Raw genomic sequence first — 23,736 nt, 5'->3', positions numbered from 1 at the left:
TTTTTGACAGTCGACCAAACAAAATTACATTTCGAAGTTCATGATTCATTGACTTTCGTTTCCTTGCTGGATTCTCTTTACCAAACATGATAAGGTTTGCCAAGTTCTGCCTTGTTTTGAGGATGACCAGGTAACAGGTGTTTGCCTTTTAGCATTAATTTCCTGATGTGCCACCTCGAGCACTCCGGTTCTAATGGCCAATGCTTGACTTTGGAAATGAATGATTTAATGAGTTTCCACGTGCAGTCATGAGTGTAATTGTGTTAAATGATCCATTACACTCCTATGTGTCAGAATCACCACGATTGTGTTTTAATCCAACGTTCTCTGGAGGAGGAAGCAGCAAGTGCAGCGTTTACCCCTTCATCACAAAGCTGTTGGACTTAAGTTGCAGTCAAATTTAAAACCAGTGTCCCGCTTGGTCCTTATTGGTGTTCTGACAATGGCTTGGTATATTAAAGTTTTGTGTTCCTAACTGTGCCAAGCCTCAACTTCACTTTCAAAACGCCGCTGTCCATTTTCATAATGTCAGCGGTTGATTGCGGTTGGGAGTTTTACTGCAGCGATAAGCATTTGTTCAGATTTAGTACGGCTGTATTCAATCCGTCTCAATCTGATTTATTCCCTTTTGAGAGCCAGAAGGAAACTGTTGCTGAGTGAGAATACGATTCAGTTTCCTATTGGACCAGTGTGAATTTTCCGTTCATCCATATCACCATACCAATGAAGGGATCAGTGGAGCCTTTGGTAATTTGATTACTGCATTAAGGAGACGTGTCCATACGTATTGCACATTGACATCAAAGCATCATTCACCCTTGTTTGAGTGGAAGCGCTCTAATTGAGTCGGCACTTGATTGACCTTTTAGTTGCTTGATTGACTGAAGTATTGATGGTCTTCTTTAAAGTGCTCTTAGGGATCTTTTGTCTTATTCGCAAATGCATTTGCAATTCTTCCGTCAAGTACTCATGGTTGTTTCCATCTATTTTACTTCCGTATTAATAATGATAAGTGTGTTCAGTAAGTGCAGTGCTGGCTGGGTTCGAGCCCTCGTCTGCCCACACAGCGCCGCAGTATGTCCTGCTGTGGTTTGGGCTCTGTTTACACGACAACGTGAAAAGGGAAAACTTTTGCCGCGGTTCAGGGGTCCATTTACACGGCGACGGTGCTCGGAGTCACTGATAACGCAGCTTTTTGAAATCTGAACTTTTTGAAAACAATCTGACTCAGTGGAAAAGAGAGAAAACACAACTTTTTGAAAATGTCGGACTCCCATCTCCGTGTGGATTTTTTTATTTATTTTTTTTCAAATTTTTGCTGTCACGATTAAAACAGAATTTTTATCATTATTATATCGTGAGCTGCTGGACACCTTGAATTTCCCCTCTGGGGGGGTTGTGTAAAGTATCTTCTATCTAGATGTCAGAAGCTGTGTTTCTTTTAAACGGCCATTGTTTTCAAAACGTTGCCATGTAAACGCAAACATTTTCTGAAATGAAGACGCAAAAGCGATGCATTTTCACTCAAAACATTGGCACGTATTGGGGTCTCCTGTTGGCCCAAGGAGGGACTGGCAATCTGTTTTGTACACAAACAAACATGAGGTTTAAACAGATGCAATTTCCAGAGGATGACAAATCCACAGAGCTCATATAAATGAAGGAACTGTAAAGTCCTAAAATCCTGAAATATTTTCATGTAAATCTGAAGTACATAGTTTTCTTCTTGAATGATGTGTTTTTGAAGAACACTTCAGTGATTTTCATTTTGTTCTTTTAATGTATTGGCAACATCACCTTGAACACAAAGCTCCCTTTCACCGCCGAGCTGATTGTTTGCAGATATTTTCCAGGTTTTGTTGATGTGGGATCAGCCAGTAAGACCTACCAAGCTGTCATCTTAACAATGACACCTCGTGCAGTGTGTTAAACAAATGCTCCGTGAAGGCATGTTGCTGCCTTAGTAGTGTTTTCTACATTTAAGATGAGGGATCGTTCCGCGCCCCTCTCCACTGGAGTCTGTGTGGCTCTAAATCACCTCGTTAATCTGCCTTCTCTGCTGAAGATGTCTGGCCGAGGCTACCCTCCATTAGGGGAAATCCATTATACATGGCCCTGGCGAGATGGAACACACAGCGGGGAAACAAGTTGTGTGGGATCGTATTTGTGTGTGTGTGTGTGTGTGCGTGTGTGTGCGTTTGCGCATTCTGTCTCTTGTTGAACATGTAAATTTCAATCAGAGACCCTCAGATAGGAATCTTAGAAGGTTATTTACCTGCACACACAACTTGTTTAAGTAAAACCCGCTGTTGCTGCTGTGCTTTTTTTTTTTTTTTTTTTTTAATGGATTGACTTTTTATTCACAGGCACTGATGAGGGAGCATGTTTTAATGGCAGTGCAGGTGTGTGAGTGCATGGATGTGTGTGTGTGAGTGTGTGAGTGTATGAGTGTGTGAGTGTGTGTGTTGGGCCTATACTGCAACTGGTTGTGATGGGATTCAGGTTCCATTCATCCTGAAGTTATTTTCCACCTTAATGAAACACCTGAGACCAGTGCTGCCAACCTGGTATCTCTATGTGCATTCAGAAGACTTATAACTGAGGGATAATAAGCTGCACTGGGCCATTCAATCGTACCCCAGTGAACAAGTAATGCTAAATAATTGCTCGCCCAGCCGATCATTTGCCATCTTTTTGTCATCAGTAGATCCCATATGTGCTTAATTTCTGCATGGTGTGACTGTTCAGTATTATAGTTGTCCATAAACAGTTCTTTAAATTGTCTAATCAAAAAGATACCATGTGCAGAAAAAGTGAAACTATGTTTTCTAAATGATTTGGCCAAACTGAACCATAAAAGTCCTGTCTGGTATCTTTCAAGCTCACACCCAACATGTTTTTGTTCTATTTCGAAAGGCTTAATGTGCTGCAGTTTGTGTTTTTTATTTTACTAACGATTGACTTTATTCCTGTGTTCCTCAGAGATCAGGGCCCAGTTGGTGGAGCAGCAGAAATGTCTCGACCAGCAGACGGAGATGCGGGTCCAGCTACTGCAGGACCTGCAGGACTTCTTCAGGAAGAAAGCAGAGATTGAGATGGAATACTCTAGAAACCTGGAGAAACTGGCCGAACGTTTCATGGCAAAGACACGCAGCACCAAGGATCACCAGCAGTACAAGTAAGGGGACGCTATCCTCATGTTTGTTTGTTCTTGATTTCTAATCACTACATGCTCAAGACTGCAGTTGTGGTGTGGTATTATCTTAGAATCATGAGTCGACATTCATATCAACAAATTGTTTGTTTGTGATTTGCCAAGATAAATTTTTACACCCTCAAGAGTAAAGTGAGATGAAGAAACATAATTCAATCTTATTAAGGCTCCATTTACGTGGCAAGGGGAAACTTTTCAAAGACGTTCCATCTCCATGGAAATGGGTGGAAAACGCATGCTCCTTTGTTTGCGCACCACGACCATAGCAAATAGTTGTTCTGCACATGCTCAGTAGATCGATATTAACAACGTTTGCCTCCAGCGTGTCATGAATCCCAGTGCATGTTCTCCTGGGATTTGGTAGTTTTCTAGTTGACAGCCACCATAATAGCAATACAACTTGGGCGTCTGTCAACAGCACCCACTAGTGGCCCCAACATGAAAACTACGTCATATTTAGTGGTTCTGCTGTTTGTATGTGAACGGACGTCATTTTCAAAACGCTGCTGTAAAATCACAAAAATTCCCTGAAACGAAAACACAAAAAACTTGAAACGGGTCCTGAAGACAGACTGGAGGCTTTTTTTTGGGGGCGTCAAGCATATATATACATTCGACCTGGCTATGGAGATTTGAAATGAATAATGATTCTTCCTTAGGAATCTTTAGATTTTCCATCATATCTTTCTCTGCCATCCTACCCTGCCTGCATCACAGTTGTACTTTGAGCTTTTGTGTGGATCGTCACACGTTTAAGTGTGTTGTAGTTTTTGGCCTTATTACGCCGTAGGAGTCTGCTCACGGAAAAAGCAGGCATTAGCATATTGTTTGAACTTGTGGTGGGAACAAAAATAAAATGAAGTATGTTTGTCCTCGCCGTCTGCGAGCAGCCGCCGCTCTCTGTCTGAAACGCCGATGGCTCTAGCAGCTGTATGCACCCGTGTGTGTGTGTGTGTGTGTGTGTTGCTGGTGAGTAGGCTGGTATGGCGCTCTGTGGTTTTCTTTGTGCGATGTACAGTCTGGTCACTTCATTCGCAGGGTAAACATTTGGCAAGTGATTTGGAGCATATTTCTTAAATAAATAAGAGACATTTGAATGTCATTAAAACCCCTTCCTCTGGGTTTTAAATCATGTGGCTCATAATTTTGTACCGACACAAACACGCGTACAGTAAGGCTTCAGTGTTCTCCAGGTTGTTTTTGTTGGATGAATTTGTCTGCGGTGTCAGAAAGTGTCCTTTCATTTTGTCAGTTGCCTCAAGCCAGTTACACGACAAGCCAGTTTGACTTGACAGGTCTTGTTGGCAAAACGGAAAACAAATATAAGGTGGCTTAAAAATTTGCATTTAAAAATCGAATTCAGTCGAGACAAGATGAAATTATAAGGGGACAACCGCTGCGTTTGACACTGAAGCCGCGTTAATGTGTCTGCTTTGCATCACTGATGTTGAGACAAGATGACAAGGTGTCATTCTTTATGTTGAAGCCGCATTAATAAGCCACAGCATGGACAATATTTTGGACTGTCTCTAGTTCGCCCTGTGGGCAGGAATGGTATGTGTGCCACATGAATCGCTTTCCAGTTGGAAGTACAATACTGAATTAAGGCTTCCGTCAGTGAAAGATAAATACGCTGCCCATCTGTGGTATATCATCTGAATGATGAATAGTTTTCTCGAGCTGCTTGACGCTGGGAAAGCCTTGTGACTGCAGTCCGAACGTGTGACTTTGGGTATTCCAGTCCAATAACATGCCTGTTTAATAAATGATGATTTCAAGTGAAAACACATCGTTTTTGTGTTTTTGTTTCAGAAAACCTTTGAAAATGGTGTCCGTTTACACAGAAACGGCAGGAAATTAGTTTTTGTAATGAAACCACACACACACGTGTGAGCAAAGACACTATAGACGTTAACAATAGGAATGCACACCAACATTCGTATGGACAGATGACCACAGATTAGATTGTTTTTACGGTGACTGTCAGTATGGAGTGGGAGTCATGACACTCTTGAGGCAGCCACTGTAATTAGTTATTGTCCATCTACTCACACATGTGCAGAGGAACTATTCACTATGGCTGTGGTGCACATGTTCAGTAGCAGCGTTTCAGAAAAGTTGTGTTTTCCCCATTTACACGGAGTCGGAGCAGTTTTAAAATGTTTCCGCCCTTATTCAAAAAGTTGTGTTTTCAGTGTCTCTAAGTACCGTTGTCATGTAAACGAACAACCAGAATACTACGAAAATGTAGTGTTTTCACTTGAAAACTTCGTGGAAATGGCCCGTAGGTGTGACAGTGATAGATCTCTCCATGTCCGTGACTGGAGACCTGTCCACGACGTGCCTTTTATTTCATTCATTGTCCGTACTCAAGTGAAGTTCATTCACCATTTAATAGACAGGCGTGAAGTCATGAGCAGCAGACTGCCGTCCTGGAGAAGTTTTAAGAAGCCCTCTTCTCCTGTAGAGTTTGACTGAAGGCAAGACACTCGTAGGAGACGGATGACGCCAAGAGAGTGAAGCTATTTCTTAAAAATAGTCCAGATTGAAATAAATTCCAGTGTCATAAGAATAATGCGTTAAGATCCATCAGGGTTTACGAGAACAACAATATTTGTTTGGCCCCTGCGCAGGAGCGCACAATTGTTCATTGTGAAACGAGACGTAATAGATCAGCGGGTTAATTTAATCCCCGACCGTTTTGTCAACTTTTGGCAGACCAAACACATTAATGTTGAAGTACTGTCTGTTCAGCTGTGGGTCTATTTTACACGTTTAACAGCGTGTTTTCCAGGAACCTCGGCGAACTCCCGCTAAGACGCACACCTCCTTCACAAACACACTCCCTTAATTCATTATCCTACATTCTTTTCTTGTTTGTACTGTATATTATGGAAGGAGTACACACAAGGCAGTCCAATGTGCTCGGATCAAGTATTGTTCTTCTGCTGCCCATCAATCTCACCGTCACCACACGTACATTCAGTGCACAATAATGGCGGGGGGGAGAAGCTCAATAAAGCCAAAAGCACCAAGGAAGCCAGACAAACAGCAGTGTCTTGTAATTATAGCGGTCACATTAGTGAGTTTAGACACCAGACGAACCACTAATGTTCAAACTAAAAAAGGGATCACTTGGGTGTGTCCCCTTTTCTTATTGGAAGAAAGCAAAAACCCCAATCGCAGTGCTGTGAGAGTCCTTCCTCTGCGTTACAGTGGACAAATATGAGTAAGCACTCCTCTGTCCCCGTCCCGTTTTCTTAAGCACACACACACACACACAAACAAACAGATACTGTATTATGTAAAGTTTGTTCAGGGAGAGACGACTCATTGAATTATTCATATCGCAGAAGCCACAGCTGGGATTGTCTAAAATATGTTGCTTTCATCCAGAATGAAGCTTCTAGTCAGGAGACCGGTTCAATTACACTCTGAGGACAAACCAGAAGGTGAAGAACACACTGTGTACTGCACTGTGCTGTCGACCATGCGTTGTCATCTGATTAAACTGAAGTGAGTTTTGTTGGGCTCAGGATACAGCGCGACCAGTATCACGTATCTTCTTATTTTTTCCTTTTTTTTTTTTTTTTTAACAATAAACACGGGAAACAAAAGTAAACCCGAGTGAAAGTTGTGTGCTTAAGGTTGTGCAGAATAATCAAATACTGGCAAATAAAGGTGCATATGTTATCCAATAATTCAACCTCATTCATAGAGCGCCAAACGCAACACAGTCATTTCTAGAAGCTTTTTACACACAAAAACCCATTAATTCCACACGAGCAAAGCACAAGCGGCAGTGGAAAGGAAAAACTCCCTCCTCACAGGAAGAAAGCTTTGCAGAACCAGGCTCGGAGGTGGTGGCGCTCTGCTATTCCTGTTGGGGCGAGGAGGGGAGAAAAGGATTGGACAGGCGGCTTGTGGGGAGGGATTCAAACCCTTTCACAGTGGAACCACACATACACTCAGAGTAATTATGGCATCGTACAGCATCAACATTAAGCTTTAAATCAAGATCATGACCAAAAATAGAGACTCGCCGAGGAAATCTGAAGTTGTATGCGAAAATGTGTAGAAAAGAAACATCCAATGAGAATAAAACATTTACAGGTAATACTTAGCACCTGATACGAGTACTAAGTGCATAGTTATTTACAAGAACCAAAAATAAAAAAAGTCTTTAGCAACCCGTTGCTCACGTTTAAGTAACGTGAGCAACGGGACTTGCAGGGAGTCATCAAGGCTTAAAATCCATATTAACGAAAGATTTTCTCACTGAGACACTGGAGGAAGTTTTATTTAATTTTTTTTGTGGTCCTGTTTCAGCACTGTTCATACTGAAGCGGTAATCATCTCTCATTGTTTGCATCCTTTTTCCTGTATGTAAGTGCGAGTGTGTTGACACTGACCCAGTTACAAGTGGATTTAGACAGAATGAAGGGACAGTACACACACACACACACACACACACACACACACACACACACACACACACACACACACACACACACACACACACACGGTCAGAAAACAACAAGTTGCTAATGAGTTCTCCATTTCGCTCATCTCCTTCCCCGCCTTTCCTGAACTTTCATACCTGTGTGCGAGCCTCGCAGGGGGTCGTCTTGTCTGTCAGTGGCTGTCTGAACCACTTCCTGCCTTGGCTGAAGGGGAAATGATGACATTGAGAGATTTTCCTGCCATTATGTGGGGTAGGCAACTCCCAGGGGGGTATTATGTCGTCATTGGCCTCTGCGAGTCCCCCCCCCCCCCATTTCTCCGCGCAAATACTTATTTTCTTCGTGTGTCCTCGTTTTTTACGGCAGATCTCCCCGCATGATTTTGTAGGTCAGCCCATCAACAAACAAACTTTAGCCCTTGAGGATGTGTTAACGTGTTTGTGCAAATCAGCATTTCGGCAAAGTTGTGTTTGGCTTGCACACTTCTTTATCTTACTTTTTCAGTTGCTTCCAAGCATCAGTCAAAGCTCGACTTTAAAAGTGAACTGTATCACTTAGGTGCTGATGTTGAATTGTGTTGAATTTCCTTTTTAATGAAATGTTGGTTAAAGCCACGTAATCGGTTACCTCAAACTCCAGACTACTATTTGTTATAGGCTTTCACAATCATATCATCTTTGCACTTTACTGCCTGGCTCCTGGTGTACAATGTCTTTCTTCACGGCAGCGACCACCTAAACTTTGTGCATCTGCACGTGCAAAGGTCTGCATAAATTAATAAACACACATGTGGTCTCCGATGCTCTATATTTAGCATCATAGAATGGAAGCATTGCACTCTCCTGATACATAATGCAGAAAGCATTCATGGTAATCGCTCTTTGACAGATGCTGTCCAGCAGAGCTGCTGCTTGAGCTGTGGGACCGCTCCACAATTTTTTTCCTCTCTCACATTCTCTGAAAGTGTCCTATTGTCCCGTGCATGTGTCCTACGTACGTCTCTCAGGTTTCAGCCAAATCACTGTTCTCCGGATGTGCTTGGAAACGGGACTTGCTTTCGGATGTTTTTTCCATGTCAGCCCGTTCGGCTTTTTTCGCTTTATCAAACGCAGTTTGCTTCCTGTTTTTGCAGATAGTCGGGGAACATTTCAGCCTGGTTGGAATGCTCGCATCAGTTTTCATTTGTGTCGGTTGGTTTTTTTTGTTGTTTTTTTTTTTTTTTTTTGCTCTTCCAGCAGATGTGGTGCCAGAACCGAAGGCTAGTTCAGGGCTGGGTCACTTGCCGAGTGCAGAATTTCACCTGTTGTGCTGCCTGTCCATGCAAAGTAACTTTGTGAAGAGGGGGGCAGGGCAGGGCAGAGGCGAGTCTCCATATGGTTCCTGCAAGACTTGAACCAAAACCCCTTAAAACCCCTCCCAAAAACTCACACACACACACACACACACACACACACACACACACACACACACACACACACACACACACACACACACACACACACACACACACACACACACACACACACACACACGAACCCGCTTATATTCTGTGCTGCTTTTTCGCAGGCAGGAGGAATGTTATAGATTAACCCAGAGGAAGTCCGCCTGCGGGCTCGTGCTTACACAGGGCCCCAGCTCACTCTGGCCTGGACAATGTCCTACAGTTAGCTGGGAAACAGCCGGCACACAGCACAGGAAACGCTTCTTGGGCTCCCTTTTTTTTTTTTTTTTTTTTCAAAACTCTTTTCTATTCTTACCCCTTCACTGCAATTCCTTTTTCCTTCCTTGTCTGTCTATTGCTGTCAGAATTCTTCGAGCCTGCGTCACTTAAAATACTCGCACGGCTTCTCCAACTTCAGGCCTCGGTATATATTTAAAGTCTGCGGAAGTTTCCTCTCTGGTTGTAGGGTGTCGCGTCGGCTCGGAGCGTCGTGCGAAGCTCTGCCCCAGAAACGTCACAGATACAAAGTATTTCCAACTTAACCGTGCAAGTCCTTATAATATCTATGGAGAACCTCTTATGCCCAGAACCAGCGGTATATGGGCCATTTAACACCAAGGGATGCCGATGACGCATTTCTCCTCTTCTTTAGTAACAAGCCTCGGCGCATGAGAGGTTGTTTGCTTGCATCCTGCCTGTCGAAGAACTGTCGCAATCTCACAGAAGCATGTTTAGATATTCCAGTGTCGTGACGTGAACCATGAACACTTGCAGACATTTTAACAAGGCAATTAGCATATATTTGGGAATGCTGCAGACAGATGCAGGAGTTTTGAGTCCTTGCTGGTGGTCATGTGGAATTACACTCACAGAGAGCACGGTGCAGTGAAATCTAGTTGAATTTTATTTTTTTTTCTCTTGGAAGAAAATAGAGGGGGCCACTCAAGATGCTCATAATCATTCAGATATGCTCTTCCCTGTAATATTAATATACTTTATACTTGCATGATGGTTACACTAGTCATTGGCTCTCGCATTGAACAGAGATGACCATTAAATCCAGGATGGATGGATTGATAGATTCCTAGATTGTAGATTATTGTTCTTGGCCTGGGTAATACCAAGGTAATATGTCGGGGCAGGTTTAGACCGCGATTACACGACGTTGTTTTTGCGTTTTTATTTCAGAAAAGTTTTGTGTGTGTTTTCAAAATAATGTCCGTTTACGCGGAAACATCGGACACGCTGAAAATGATACACTTTTCATGTTGGGCCACTAGTGGGTGCTGTTATACACTATAACCATTACTAATGGGAGTACACGGACATTGGTATGGACAGACGACCAAGTTGGATTGTTCTTACAGTGAATTGTCAACTATAAAACTACCAAGTCTCAGAGAAAATGGACTGAGAGTCATGACACATGACAAAGAGTTGCTCTTCCAGTGGCCCTGAGCATAATTGCCATGTAAACAGAAACAATTTTGCGTTTTCACTTGGAAACATTGTCGCGTAAACGGGGCCTCAGCGAGTTCAACGAGCACACATGAGCTTGAGAAAAAGGAGATGTCACTTCGAAACGCTGTAAAACTAGAAACTTATTTGCAAAAACAATATGTGAAGCTGCAAATAATTTCTCAACAAAGTGAACGACATTAGCTGAAATGTCTAAAATGCACCTTGTCAATCCCAATAATCAGGTGTTCTGTATCACACTTTGCAGGTAAAGGTCAATTAAATTAAAGTTATAACAGAAGCATAAATTTATATAATTTGTATCACAGGGCCAATATAATTGCATTTGCCTACAAATGTAATAATCCGGTCTTCGTAAGTTTTTAAAAACCTGTAACATTTTAATTTTGATTTACAAGATAGAGATGCCATTTTTTATGCTTCTGTAATTTAAAGCCCGTGTTTTCTTGTATCAACAAAGAAATTCCTTCATCTCAGCACAAAAGTCTTTGCTTACTTGTAAGAGAGACGCTTTAATGGTGAAACCCCTGAAAGCAGTCTGGACTAACACGTCCACACACGTTGCACATTCACACTTTAGGTTGTATTTTCTGTGATTATCACCTTTTTTTATTCATTATATTACATATGAACTGATAAGTTGTTCCTTTCTAAGAAATCTCTCGGCTGACTCTTTTTTTTCCTTCTTTTTGTTTTTACCACAGGAAGGACCAGAACCTGCTCTCACCGGTCAATTGTTGGTACCTGCTGCTGAATCAGGTGCGGCGGGAGAGCAAGGACCACGCCACGCTGAGCGACATCTACCTCAACAACGTCATCATGAGGTTCATGCAGATCAGTGAAGACTCCACGCGGCTACTCAAGAAGGTGAGGCCTGAGAGGTCGTCGCTCGGTCCACTCTGCTGCTGAAAGCTGTCGGGGCAACGCCTCGCACCAACACCACAGAAAATGAAAGGATGCCGTCAGCCCGGTGAAATGTTTTGGCTCTTAAGTGGAACAATCACAATGTGTTTGAAGTTCTAACTCTTTTAACCTTTCGAAGGTATTTACAACCACACTTCCTTTTTAAAGGACTGAAAGAAATGGGAAAAAATTCTTATAATTGAAGACGGCATCAGAAATATCTCCAGACACTGGGTTTTATTTCTGCTCATGTGTCGCCAGCTGTCACCAGTCCTTTGTGTTTGTGTCTTTTATCATTTGATTTTTTTTTGATTTTATCCTGTTTTTAGGGGTTTCTTTGTTGCTTCTTCATAATCTCTCCATGTGTCATTGAAGTGGAAAAAAAATGAAAACTTATGGAGCGATTTCTGGGTCAGTTTACACAACAGTGCTTGAAAATTCTACTTTTTGAAAATGGTTCCATGTAAACCAACCCACAAAGACAATCAGTACTGGATCATGAAGGACTGGTAGGATGTCCTGTTCATTACTCGCCAGTCAAAATGTAATCTACACCAAAAACTGATTAAATCTCAACTAATACTTCAGTCTCTCATCTGGTCTGCCTAAGTCTAAGAATTTTGTTCATTTTTGGCAAGCTCCTTTTACTCTATGCTACGTTTAACACAAGTTAAATTCTATTAGTTTAGAGTTGTAATTATTAGTGTTTCCTGAGTCCTGGTTTCTTGTTGCTTTACATCCCTGGAGTGTCTTTTTGACTGCTTGGACCTCCCTCGCTGTTCTTATTACTGTACTGAAGTTTGACCCTTATACGTGGGTCAGATGTGACTTTTTTTCCTTTGTTCAACAAAACTGTTGAAGTCCCCACTAACAAAATCCAGATTTCTCATCGCAGCCAGATGGAGAAGCAACTTTACAGTCCCCTGATGTTATATAAACAGTCTTTCACTTTCGCTTAACCCATCCATTTGACAACGGTGTATAATTAGTTGCACAATATGCAGTATATAGTTATACAGCACACGCTCAACTTTGCTTTTGATGGTATGATGCTCCATTAGAATCCCGTGGTTTTGTTTTCTGAATTAAGAGTGATGCAGCCGAACCCCGGTCGCCACAGTTTCAGATCCGTGGGCCTTTCCGTCTCTGGTGGCTCCATGACCAAAACCCATCCTCAGCCCTTTCCGCCGCAAAGATGACAACTCCCCAACAGATCCTGAGCTCCTATGCTGCAGGAGTCGCAGGAACTCACCGCAGACCTAAATTACAAAGTGTGTTTTCTTCAGACGAGAGCTTTTGTGAAAGTTAAGCTCTTTTTTTTTTTTTTTATGTGTGTGTGTGTGCGTGTCTTTTCAGTCTGAACCTTTTAACGCCCCAAAAAAGTTGAGAAATTTGTTTGATAAGTAGCTAACATCCCTCGTTGATGCCGGCGGTTTCGTGGGATTGTACGAGGCTTCGGTTTCTAAATACTCACGCAAACCTCCGTCACATCAACAGGAAACTGCAGCAGTCGCGTCCTTTTGATAGTGTTTAAAGGCTTAGAGTTGTACTAATGAGGCCAGATGTAAATCAGACAGTCATTTTTGAGAGGTTAGTCCCCCCCCCGTCCCCACAATTCAACATACTTTGATGATCATAATGACAGGCTTGCTTTCAATGCACATTTATATTTTAAGTACAACTCCGGAGGCCCTTTGCCAAATCCTCACGGTCTTCAGATTAGCGCGGTGGCATTTCGGTCCTGTCATTACTCGACCCGTCTCCGGCACCGCCGTGGAATCTGCCGTATCGCGCCACATTAAGAAATGGCTCGTCCCTGAAACTCTTCGCAAGCTTTCCTTTTGTGAATCCAGGTGACATTGTGCAGACAAACGGCAGCCTGGTGGGAGGTCCCGGCCCGTAGGAGACCCGAGACGCCGCTCGCCCTCTAATTAAAGCCTCGCTGAGCCTTTGATGTCAGCAGAGCTTCAATAACCAGGCAGAAACAACAGAGAGAAGTCCCCCACGTTACGTCGGCTTCCAGGAGACAGCTGTACTGTTGTCATCCATCCAGCACATCAAAGACGCGTTTAAAAAAATAATAATTAATATTCCTTGTAAGTTCAGGTTTCACGCTGTGTGTCGCAGCGGCAGAGGAAGACCCGGTGTCTTCGTCAACATGGTCCGGTCGACCCGTTTGTCGTCTAGCATCTCCTCAGAGTTACTTTTATGTGTTTTTTTTTAAAGCAGCTGCAACCACAAAATTCCTTTGCAAACATCCAATCTTGCAATTTTTCCTTGTACAGGAATGAAATAGTGGACCTTTCTTTCTTTCTTATTTCCTTCATGCTTCAACGGATCTTATCACATGGATTCAGTTTTCATTATTCATACAGCCGCCTCGTTGTTTTACCCTGCGCTTTACTTCTGCCCTGTTTTATTAATGGAAGTCACATTCTTTGGATGCAGCGAAACAGAAGATGTCCCGCAACCTCTGGTCATTAGGAACTATTTCCAGCAGCAAATCATCGTGGTTGAAAAAAACTTAAAGGTGTGAATTGTGACAATAATTAAAGCTAAATACATTTTCTTTCACTTTTTTTTATCAGTGACTGTCATTCCAAGTCACAAAGTCATGTTAAAAGGCCATTTTCACAAGACAGCTGTATTGCTTTCCACTGAATCGAAGTTGACAACTGCTACCGTCGATACGCAAAATTCATGATTACCCATAATGACCCAAACTTGCTCACTCTCGACCACAAACTCCTTCTAGTGCTGCTACCCCCCCCCCACCCCCCCCGCAATTTAAACACACGTTTATGTAAATAGTTTTGTGCCAGGATAAACGTGTAATTCCAGTCTTCATAATAATCCAAACCAACCTTGTAAATGAGTGAAATCTTAAACTATTATTTGATGTTAAAATAAACAGATTATATTACCATGTCATTTGGTCAAAGCCTGTGCTTTGCACGCGCACACGCACACACACGCCCTGCAGGGCATACGACTGCCATCTCTCCACCATGATTAATGTCAGTGGCAATATGAAACCCACCGCTCCCTGGGGGCTGCCTCGGTTTCTCCTCTCTGGGATTTTTAATGTGGTTGGAATACAGATGGCATGAACTTAAAAGGGAAAACCCATTTGTAGGTCCCTTTTAATGAATTAGACGGTATTGGAAGCTCCATCCAAACACAGAGTTCTTCAGTGTGAAAGACGGTACGCTCTCGAAATGTATCAATGAGCATGATCGCATGACTAATTTTTCTGTAATTAGCTGTGATCACATATTAGTTGGCATATTGAGTACAAAAAAGCACAGTCTGTGTTTGCTTTTCTGCTTAAAAAAACCCCAAACAACTTACGGTTATCTCAGTCTTAACTCCTCCCACGCACACAAATGCACTCTTGCGGCTCGTGTGATCCCTGACAAGGCTTTTCATTGAGCTCTGGATCTCTTCCCAGCCGTCTCAATGGGGAAGAGGTGATGTGTGTTGGATCTGACAGATAGTCAAAGGTTCTGTCCTCCGAAGTGACGGCTGCTAATGGATTTTCCCACGGGAGAAGGTATATGTCTTTTCTGATCTTTCTGACATGCAAGAACTCACAAATAATCGTCAGTTTTCCTGATACTGTGGAGGGTGCGCTCACACATGGCAGGCTTAAGTTTGAGGAAAAACCACCTCTGCTATAATTCATCTTTAAATTTGTTTATTTTGTCTCATTTGAACTCTGGTTTACTGAGTAAAACAAGCAGTAAGACATCAGAGGCCCTGGTCATAAAGACGGTGAAAAGAGTGAGAATTTATTTAATAATCTTTACATATTTTTCTTAAAATATCCTCTACTTTTACTCTCTACTTTTAATGATCTGCACCAGGGGTGAAAAACACATTATAGTTCCTGGGCCACATACATACAGCCCGATCTCATCTTGAGTGCATCTGACTGGTGAAATAGTGCCATAATAACCTTGAAATTCAAATTATAAATTTTTGGGTGGTGGTTGTTGTGGCGCAGAGTATACGTGATGAAAAGCTCGATATTTACACAAGACCAAACAATTACTACCGAAAATTACCACAATCACAATATAAAGCAAATTTTAAAGATTTATTCAGCTGCAAAATACAATAAAATGGTGGTTTCTTGTGTCAGATCGGAGCCGGCAGGCCTTTTGTTTGACACCCCTGATCTACACTCTTGTTATTGAACTCGGTCAATTTTAGGATCCTTCTTGTCTCCTTGACAAAATTAACTTTTAACTCTTTCAAAATGTAGGCTTCCAATTGGGGAGAGAAATATCTGCCTCAAAGCATGAAATAATGCATTAATCATTTAAAATGGTATTTTTGGAGATCCTCATCTGCAAAATATACCTAAATCCAACTTTTACTACTTAAAAGTGTAAAAAAGTGAATGTCCACTACATGAATTGCAATTCATTATTTTTTTTGCAAAGTGGAACAGAGGAAAAGGTTACAGCTCAATTATAGGACCGGTTTATTAGACACTTCAAGAGAAAACCGTCCTTTTTGCACAGATTTGATTGTCACTTTCAGTAGTACAAACACCAGGCAGAGCACTGCAGGATGAGTCATTAAACGTTTCAAACCAAGAAAAGGAAAATTATACCATTTGATGTGAAATAACTCCAGCAATCATTATTTTCAGAACTACTTGGCAATCAGCAGTTGGCTCATAAAACACCGAGAGCAAAAATTAGAGAAATTTATTTTTCATTTCACGGGTTCTTTAAACTTAAAAACACAGCTGTAACCTCAGGGATTAGATCATCCTGTAATTTCCCAAAGGGACGGTGTAATAACTCCATTATCTTCACTCCATTCTTAAACACGGCTCTTGCCACGTTGGAAGCCTCCGGGTTGTGGTTATCCGGGCTTACAGGATGTTTTGCCTCCTGATTAAGTAAGAGCTACAAATCTGAGAAGTGACAGACCAGGTGGCTGTGAGGTAGGTGTTGCTGATGGGCCAGGTCACTCAGCGCGTCTCTCTAATTTCAGACTGCAGTCTGGCAGCCAGTGGGAATGTAATCCTCTTTGCCGTCTATTCACATGCCTGGACAGTGTGCGGATTCTCCTGCCAGTGACATGCAAAAGAACAGGAGAGGGAGATTGTGTTTTTGTTTAGTTTTTTCCGACGGAGGTTTTCAAGATATGGCTCCTGTTGTGTTCCGTTAAACTGTCAGGGTGGGTTTTTAAAAACTTGCACAATGCAACAGCTTTAGGAGAAGTTTTATTCTTATTTTTTCTTCTTTTTAGGGACATTTCACTGCATTCCACACCAACAGGTTTCATAAAAATAACTTTATGTTGAGATTGTAGCAATTATTTTGGGAGTAATTATTGTGAAAATAAACATTTTCTTCACATATACTCTGAACTACAACAAAGAAAAACTTTCAAGTTTCAATTTACAGGTTGTTATGTAAACATAGGACAGTGTGGAGCATCTATGCAGTGTCCTATGTGTACTTTAGACTGTAGACCGAGGGACTGACCTCGATCTTAGTGAGCGGTGTGTGAACACTGGTGTGTGAACCCTGAAACTCTTCAGCATGTCAGCATGGCTCATAGTAAAATCCCCCTGGATCCACTGAGCAGTTAAATTAATGGACGATATCGGGACGACTCTGCTGGTCCGAATGTCTCTGGTGATGGTTACTGGTGTTGTATGAACTAGCTTTCACCTCTTCTTGATATTTTGGCAGAACATCTTTTACAAGCCGTCTGAATCATGTCATTTTTATTAATATCAAAGAACCTCCAACTCACTGACATCGCTTGTCCTTTCTCCAGATTGTTTGGAGGATCTTTTAGAAGTACGCCATGAGGTATCGGCCCTGATACTGGTATTGGTATCGGTGCCTCCCTAGTTTTTGTTGGTTTATTTCACTGAAAAAGCTTATCTGCACTTCTTATTTTATCACCTGTGATTACAGCCACCGGGTGAATAATGATGCCCACGGACGTGCTCTTCCTGTTTCTTGTACATTCACCATCCGTATATATTTGTCTCTTGAGGACCTTAAAAATAAAATCTGCAGTGCAGATGAGAAGTAAGTCACGACTCTTCCATACCAGTACAGTTGGTAACACGGAGGCCTCTCTGTGCCCTCCTGCAGCCTTTTGCCCGGAGCGGCACCAGGAATGAGATTTGTCTGGAGATAATCGAGTTAGAGGAAAACCTGGCGTGCGGGCCAAGCCCGTAACATCATCCAGGTAACGGCGCGCGGTATCGACTGCAGCGGAGAGTTCAAAAATTCACTGTCATGACTCATAATCTTATGAACATGTGGTACTGCATATGAGCCAGTGTGAAGGAAATATGGACACTCCACTGTTAGATTAATAATAATAAAACAAAAAAAACCAATAAATCCATCACACCATCACCGTTTAACTGTATCCCGCAACCGTGAGATGCATTAATGTGGGCGTGTGTGTGTGATAGTATTACTGAGTCAGCCCCCCGTGGCACGGCTGATTGAGTTAACATATTGGGAAGAAATCTCTTGCATTCGACAGTGGAAGTCAGTTAATGTGTTGAGCATGTGCTCGGTGAAACTTAAGCCGTGTTCGACGATTTAAGTGGGAAAAGCTATCGTGACATCGATACCGCTTTCACACAGAAACCTGACGTATGACAAAGGGCGCTGAGCGCGGCGTTTCACGTGCGGATCAGAGCACATTCTCAGGTCAATATCTGAACACTTATATGCTGTAAACAGTGTGGGATGGCTAAAAGTGTTTCTAATGCTGATTTACTGTGGCAACCTAAACTTGTAAAAGGGGTCTGACTATGTTTCTATGCTTTTTATCGCAGTGATTTTGGTCTCATCGTTTGTGTTTCTGCTTCTTTTCCAGAGCAAGGAAATCGCCTTTCAACTCCAGGAAGACTTAATGAAAGTCCTGAATGAGCTATACACAGTAAGTAGCCTTGCCTTCTCTCACTAATGCACTCAAATATATTCCCTTTGGCTGTGGTTGAGACTTCTTTATGGTGCCGAGCTAAATAATGTGCAGCAGCTTGACGTCTTTTAGCCCCGCTACTCAGATGGATCTGAGGGATCTTATATTTCACAGTCAAACCAATTCATCACTACCAAAGTGACTGTGGTGAATCTATGACTTCTTTAACCCTCAGGGAAAGAATAACATCCTCTATTTTACTGCCTTGAACCACCTTTTTTTTTAACTGAAATATCTACCTTATGATTGCTGTTCTGTGTGTAATAACTCAGATCGGTTAAATTTTACTTGCCTTCAAGTACAAGCACCGTTTTTTTGGACTATATTGGTCTTATTTATTAGCCGGCTAATCCAGAAACCACCCTGCACAAATTACTTTGTGGAAACCCCAAATATGGAAAACGTAGATGGCGCTGCAGACCTTCGAACCTTGTGGCAAACTTTTCTCGAGACCTTTGAGACTTTGCGATAGACCATCAAGCATGTACGTGAAACCGGATTGCACATCTGCAGGCGACGTTCAAAAAAGAAGCAATTCTTCTGCAACATTTAGTAGTTCAGGTAACTGTGAGTGTGCGGCATTGACCTTGTTGATAAATGCACTTAAATCCGAAATCAATACTTAATTCTACTGCACAACTGCAATCAGCCCCGTCAGCCTACCACCTTGATTTAAGTCGTAACAATGGAAGTTTCCTCGAGGCAAGATAATGAACTCCGAGTTTGTCATAATGACCGATCACACAAAATGTGTGGAGACTGTGGTAAAATGCATGCACTATACAAGCGTATACTACTTAAATCCTTTTAAAAAGTTGTAAAGATGAATTAAACGAATGGATCATTTCATTCACATGTTCAACATGTCATATCGCCAGATTAATTTTACAAAGCTGATTTTAGAGCTGCTTAAATTATGACTTCTAGAAGAAAAACAAGTAATTTTTGGTCATAAACTATGCACAGAAAACGTGAAATTTGTATTTGTTGGTGCCACATTTGTGAAGAACATGCTTCTGTGGGAACGTTGTATGTTGTTTACATCCATGAAAATTCACCATATTTGCTTTCTCAATACCAAACATGGTTTCTTTTGCTTGCCATGAGTCCAGATTCTGTGTACGGCTCATGCATTGTAAGGTTAAAGTGTGGAGAAAGTTTGGTGGAGGCATTGCGATGGAGTAAGGAGAAATCTCTCTCACTGCAAAAACGGTGGCGGCAGAGAGTCATCAAGATGAGAGTCTACAAGCAGTGGCCGTCCAACAGATGGTTCATGTTGGCAGACTTGCAATAAATGCCAGTTAAAGAATGAGATGAACAATTTCAATTGCCCAATTCATTAAAAAAAATAAGAGTCAATAGTGAAGGAAAGCAAGATTTGGCTAATTTTACTAAACCTACATACTTAACTCTGCTGCTCATCCCACAAATGCAAGTTCTTTCAATAATCAGGCTTTTCAATGTCTTAATAATTATTGCCTAGAAGCTTAGTTTGCTCCAATAAATAAATAATCCACTAAACGCAGCTTTCCTCACCATTAATAACCTGCGATGGAAGATATAAACCCAAACACAGACGGGTTTGCTTAAACAAGCCACAGTTACTTAGTATAGAGATCTGCAGCGGTTATACTTCCAGTCACTGTTCCTGCTGCTCCAAACACAACAGCGTGTTACTCCAAACTCAATGTGTGTCAGGCCGACCACTGTCCACACTCTAGGTTTGACCTGGTTTGGCCCCGGTGGGAGGACAGGCACACACACATTGACACATATGTACGCACTCGCACATGTGGGGCAGCGCTTGCATCAGACGGCCACAGCCCTCATGTCAGCCTAAGCCAATGAAATAACAGGTCTGATCGCTCTCTAAATAAGTCCCTCTAAAAAGAGCAGTCAAGTAAACAAACCAGCGGCAGAGTCCAGACCAGTAAGTGTGGAGTGCGAGGCCCAAGGTCAGTCAACCATTTCTAAACTGGTTAGACCAAACCCCACCAAAGGCAAAGCATCCAGACGAACCAGAGCCGTGCCCTGTTATTCCTCTCGCACAGAAATAACTCAGTTTGGAGGAGAGGTATTTAGATTTTGAGGTGGGCGAGCCTCTATCTCCACTGAAGCTGAGGTTTCTGCGCAGACGAGTGTGTTTCATACAGGTTTAGGGGCTGTAATTTGCCGAAGTTTGGTTCATTCTAGGTTAAACCGCCGGTGCTCAGTGTTGCTGCCGTCTCCTGGGAGTTTGAGTGCATTTCCTGTCCTTGTCCTCAGCTCAACAGATTTGGTCATCTGCCATGATGCAATGCCCATTTATCAGGAAAAAGTTTGATTAGACACATTATAGCTGATTATTTATTGTTTCAAAGCAGCGGTTGCCAAGAAAAGTCATTTTTAGGTGCCTTTTAGAAAGACTTCTGCTAAGTAGGTTATAGACCTTTTTTTTTTTTTTTTTAAACGTACCTATTCTCATCTCATGTTCTTTTCTTTGCCTTCATTTCCCCTGATTAATTTCACTGCTGTATCTCTTGATGTAACTGTTCTCATTTCCTCTCGGTATCCTCCTCACCCGTTTTATGCTTTCCTCCTTCTTCTATGTTCTCTCTCTTGCGTGCGTGGGTTCCATTTACTTATCACACCATGTTGACATTGATTCATTTTCTTCTATATCTTCTCCACTTCTCCGGTGACTCATCGATGGCGTCCGTCGAGCTTCTAATCTATTTGTCGTCACCACTAATACAACTTTTATCAACCCTCGGCTCTCCTGAAAAAACTCATTGTTTGTATTTCGAGGTTCACCTGCTACTTTCGACTGACTCACCGCCTAATGGATTCATTTAGCAGGATGACTAACGCACATACTTCAAATGATGATGAGTCAGACTGAAGGAAGTAACACTTTCTTTATAATAGATTCTTATAAGTAGTTCAGGGTGGGTACGTTTAGTTTTTTTTTTCTTCAAGAACCATATGCAACATGTTGCACATAAAGTAACTTGGACAAATAAGATGTTTTGAATACAAGATATATAGCAGGGGTGTCAAACATAAGGTGCATGGGCAAAAACCGTCTTGCAGGAGGTTACCATCCAAAATTTCTAAGGGAGTCAACACAACAAGCTGATATATCACTGATGTTGCCATGAAAGATTACTATCATCATTACTATCACCACCTCAAAGCCAAGCTGTCAGGGTGAGTTTGGAAAAACATGCATAATGCAACAACTATAGGTGAAGTTTTTGAGAAATTTGACTGTATTATGCACCAGAATATATTAATAAAATTGGCTTGTTGAGATTGTCGTCAATGAAAGCTGGCCGAGAAGGTTATGTTTTCGCTTGCATGTATTCATTACCTTCACCAATGAAAGTTGGGCAACCAACAAAGTTGGGTGGTCGAGAAGTTCTTCTGCGTGTATTTATTCATTTACCAACGTTTTGCAAAAACTGCCCAGCCGAATTACATGAAATTTTCACCAATGATTTGTCATCATCGAAGGACCAATCGACTAGATTTTGGGATGTTAACACTTACGAAAAAATCCCAAGAAACTGTGAAAAAAATCCATACAAAGCGAGTGAGAGATCAGGAGATCAAGCGCCTGTTGCTATGGAGACGCTCCCTGCTCAGTGTTCCACACAGTGATGTAGCTACCTGGCCTACCTAGTTAGCATCGAGCTAACGGCTATCATGCCAGCGATGCTCACTCGGTTCCGCAAACAAATGTGACGTTGGCGAAGATCTGCGCTCTACCGAGTGTAGTTCTAGTTTTCTTAGGCAATTGTTTTGTTTTGCCAAAATATAGACATTCTCATCACATATACTCTGCACCACAAATAATAAAAAAAGAGTTTAAATGTAAAGGTTGTTGTGGTACTATTTAGCCGGTATATCACTCGAGGTGAAATTGGGCTGAAACCCCTGATATAAAGTGTGTGACCCTTATAAATCTCTTGCACTCATTGACTGACCCAGATCTGCTCCCAAAAAAAACGAGGCAGAGAGGAGCAGTTAACTTCCCTCCTAATAATCTGATTCTATAATTAAAGGGCAAACCCAAATCGACTTCCTGAAGGTTTTTCCCCCGGTTCAAACGAGAGGCAGTGAAGGCGGCACGTCGGATTTAGCTGCAGTGATTTGTGGCTGCTGCGGGCATACGGTCGTCCTCATAAAAAACAGGCTGCAGGGAATCTGTCTTGGGTTTGTGGTTTAGGGAGAGACCGGCGGCCTGTTGTGAGAGGAGTTGAATCGATATGTGATGAATGAGGGGGGGGAGTCACAGGATGGCTGCTTTAGTTGTGGGTTATAAAAGGTCAGTTTCAGCCATGAAGATGGATTATTCTGACCTTTGACCTCACAGGAACTGACCGACAGCTCAACACATCTCAACAGTGACTCCATATAGGCTCTTTCCTGATGTTTTACAATAAACATGACAAACGGCTCTTGGATATTCAATGCGTTGAGCTTATCGTGATCCGTCTGCGTGTCCAGGTGATGAAGACCTACCACATGTATCACTCGGAGAGCATCAGTGCCGAGAGCAAGCTGAAGGAGGCGGAGAAGCAGGAGGAGAAGCAGATCGGCAGAGGCGATCCCGTCTTCAGCATCCGAATGGAAGACAAATATCAGAGACGCAGCTCGGTGAAGAAGATCGAGAAGATGAAGGAGAAGGTAAAATACAACCGTGAAACATCCATTCATACACCAGTTTTATTCAGCTTAGAGTCACAGGGAGCCAATCCCAGCTGTCTGTGGATATATATATATATATATATATATATATATATATATATATATATATACTTTTAGTTAGATAATTTCAGCAAACTGTTTCACATTCACATGTTTGATTCTAGATTTAGTCGCAGAAAAAAAAAGTTTCTTTTGGCCAGAGCAGAGCAGAGTTTTTTCTTTTCTCTCTGAGGTCTGTCTGACACGACTAAAGGAAAGAAAGAGCCAAAAAACAAAAAAAAAAGCTTTTGTAGTCACAGAACAGGCCTGTTGTCCGTTAAATATCCGAGGCACATGATTAAAGTGGACAGGAATGGATTTGTTTAACGCCGCTTTTTCCAGGAATGCTTTGGGGAAGTGTTGAAAATGTGAATGATTTGGAAGTGTGTTAGTCAGAAGCCTTTGGCCAGTGCATGGTGACTCACAAACAGTCTGATGTCTGTCTGGCAGAGGAAGTGTAGGTCAACGGCAGATGGTTGAACTTAAGGACCTGGGGGCTGTTTTTAGTTTAAATTCTTCCTTTTCCA

General features: G+C 42.1%; 1 protein-coding gene across 2 annotated transcripts in view; it reads left to right on the top strand.

The window, feature by feature from the left end:
• Positions 1-23,736, top strand: part of srgap1a (SLIT-ROBO Rho GTPase activating protein 1a) — an 85,960-nt gene that overhangs the window by 25,024 nt on the left and 37,200 nt on the right. For both annotated transcript variants that reach the window (XM_080475087.1, XM_080475086.1), the window contains exons 2-5: positions 2,983-3,178; positions 11,302-11,464; positions 18,374-18,436; positions 22,970-23,149. In XM_080475087.1, coding sequence (XP_080331213.1) covers positions 2,983-3,178; positions 11,302-11,464; positions 18,374-18,436; positions 22,970-23,149 — 602 coding nt within the window. The remainder of the gene's footprint in view (positions 1-2,982; positions 3,179-11,301; positions 11,465-18,373; positions 18,437-22,969; positions 23,150-23,736) is intronic.

Source organism: Lipophrys pholis (assembly GCF_963383615.2).
Source record: "Lipophrys pholis genome assembly, chromosome: 11".
Classification (NCBI taxonomy): Eukaryota; Metazoa; Chordata; class Actinopteri; order Blenniiformes; family Blenniidae; genus Lipophrys; species Lipophrys pholis.
This window is presented reverse-complemented; position numbering and strand designations above follow the sequence as displayed.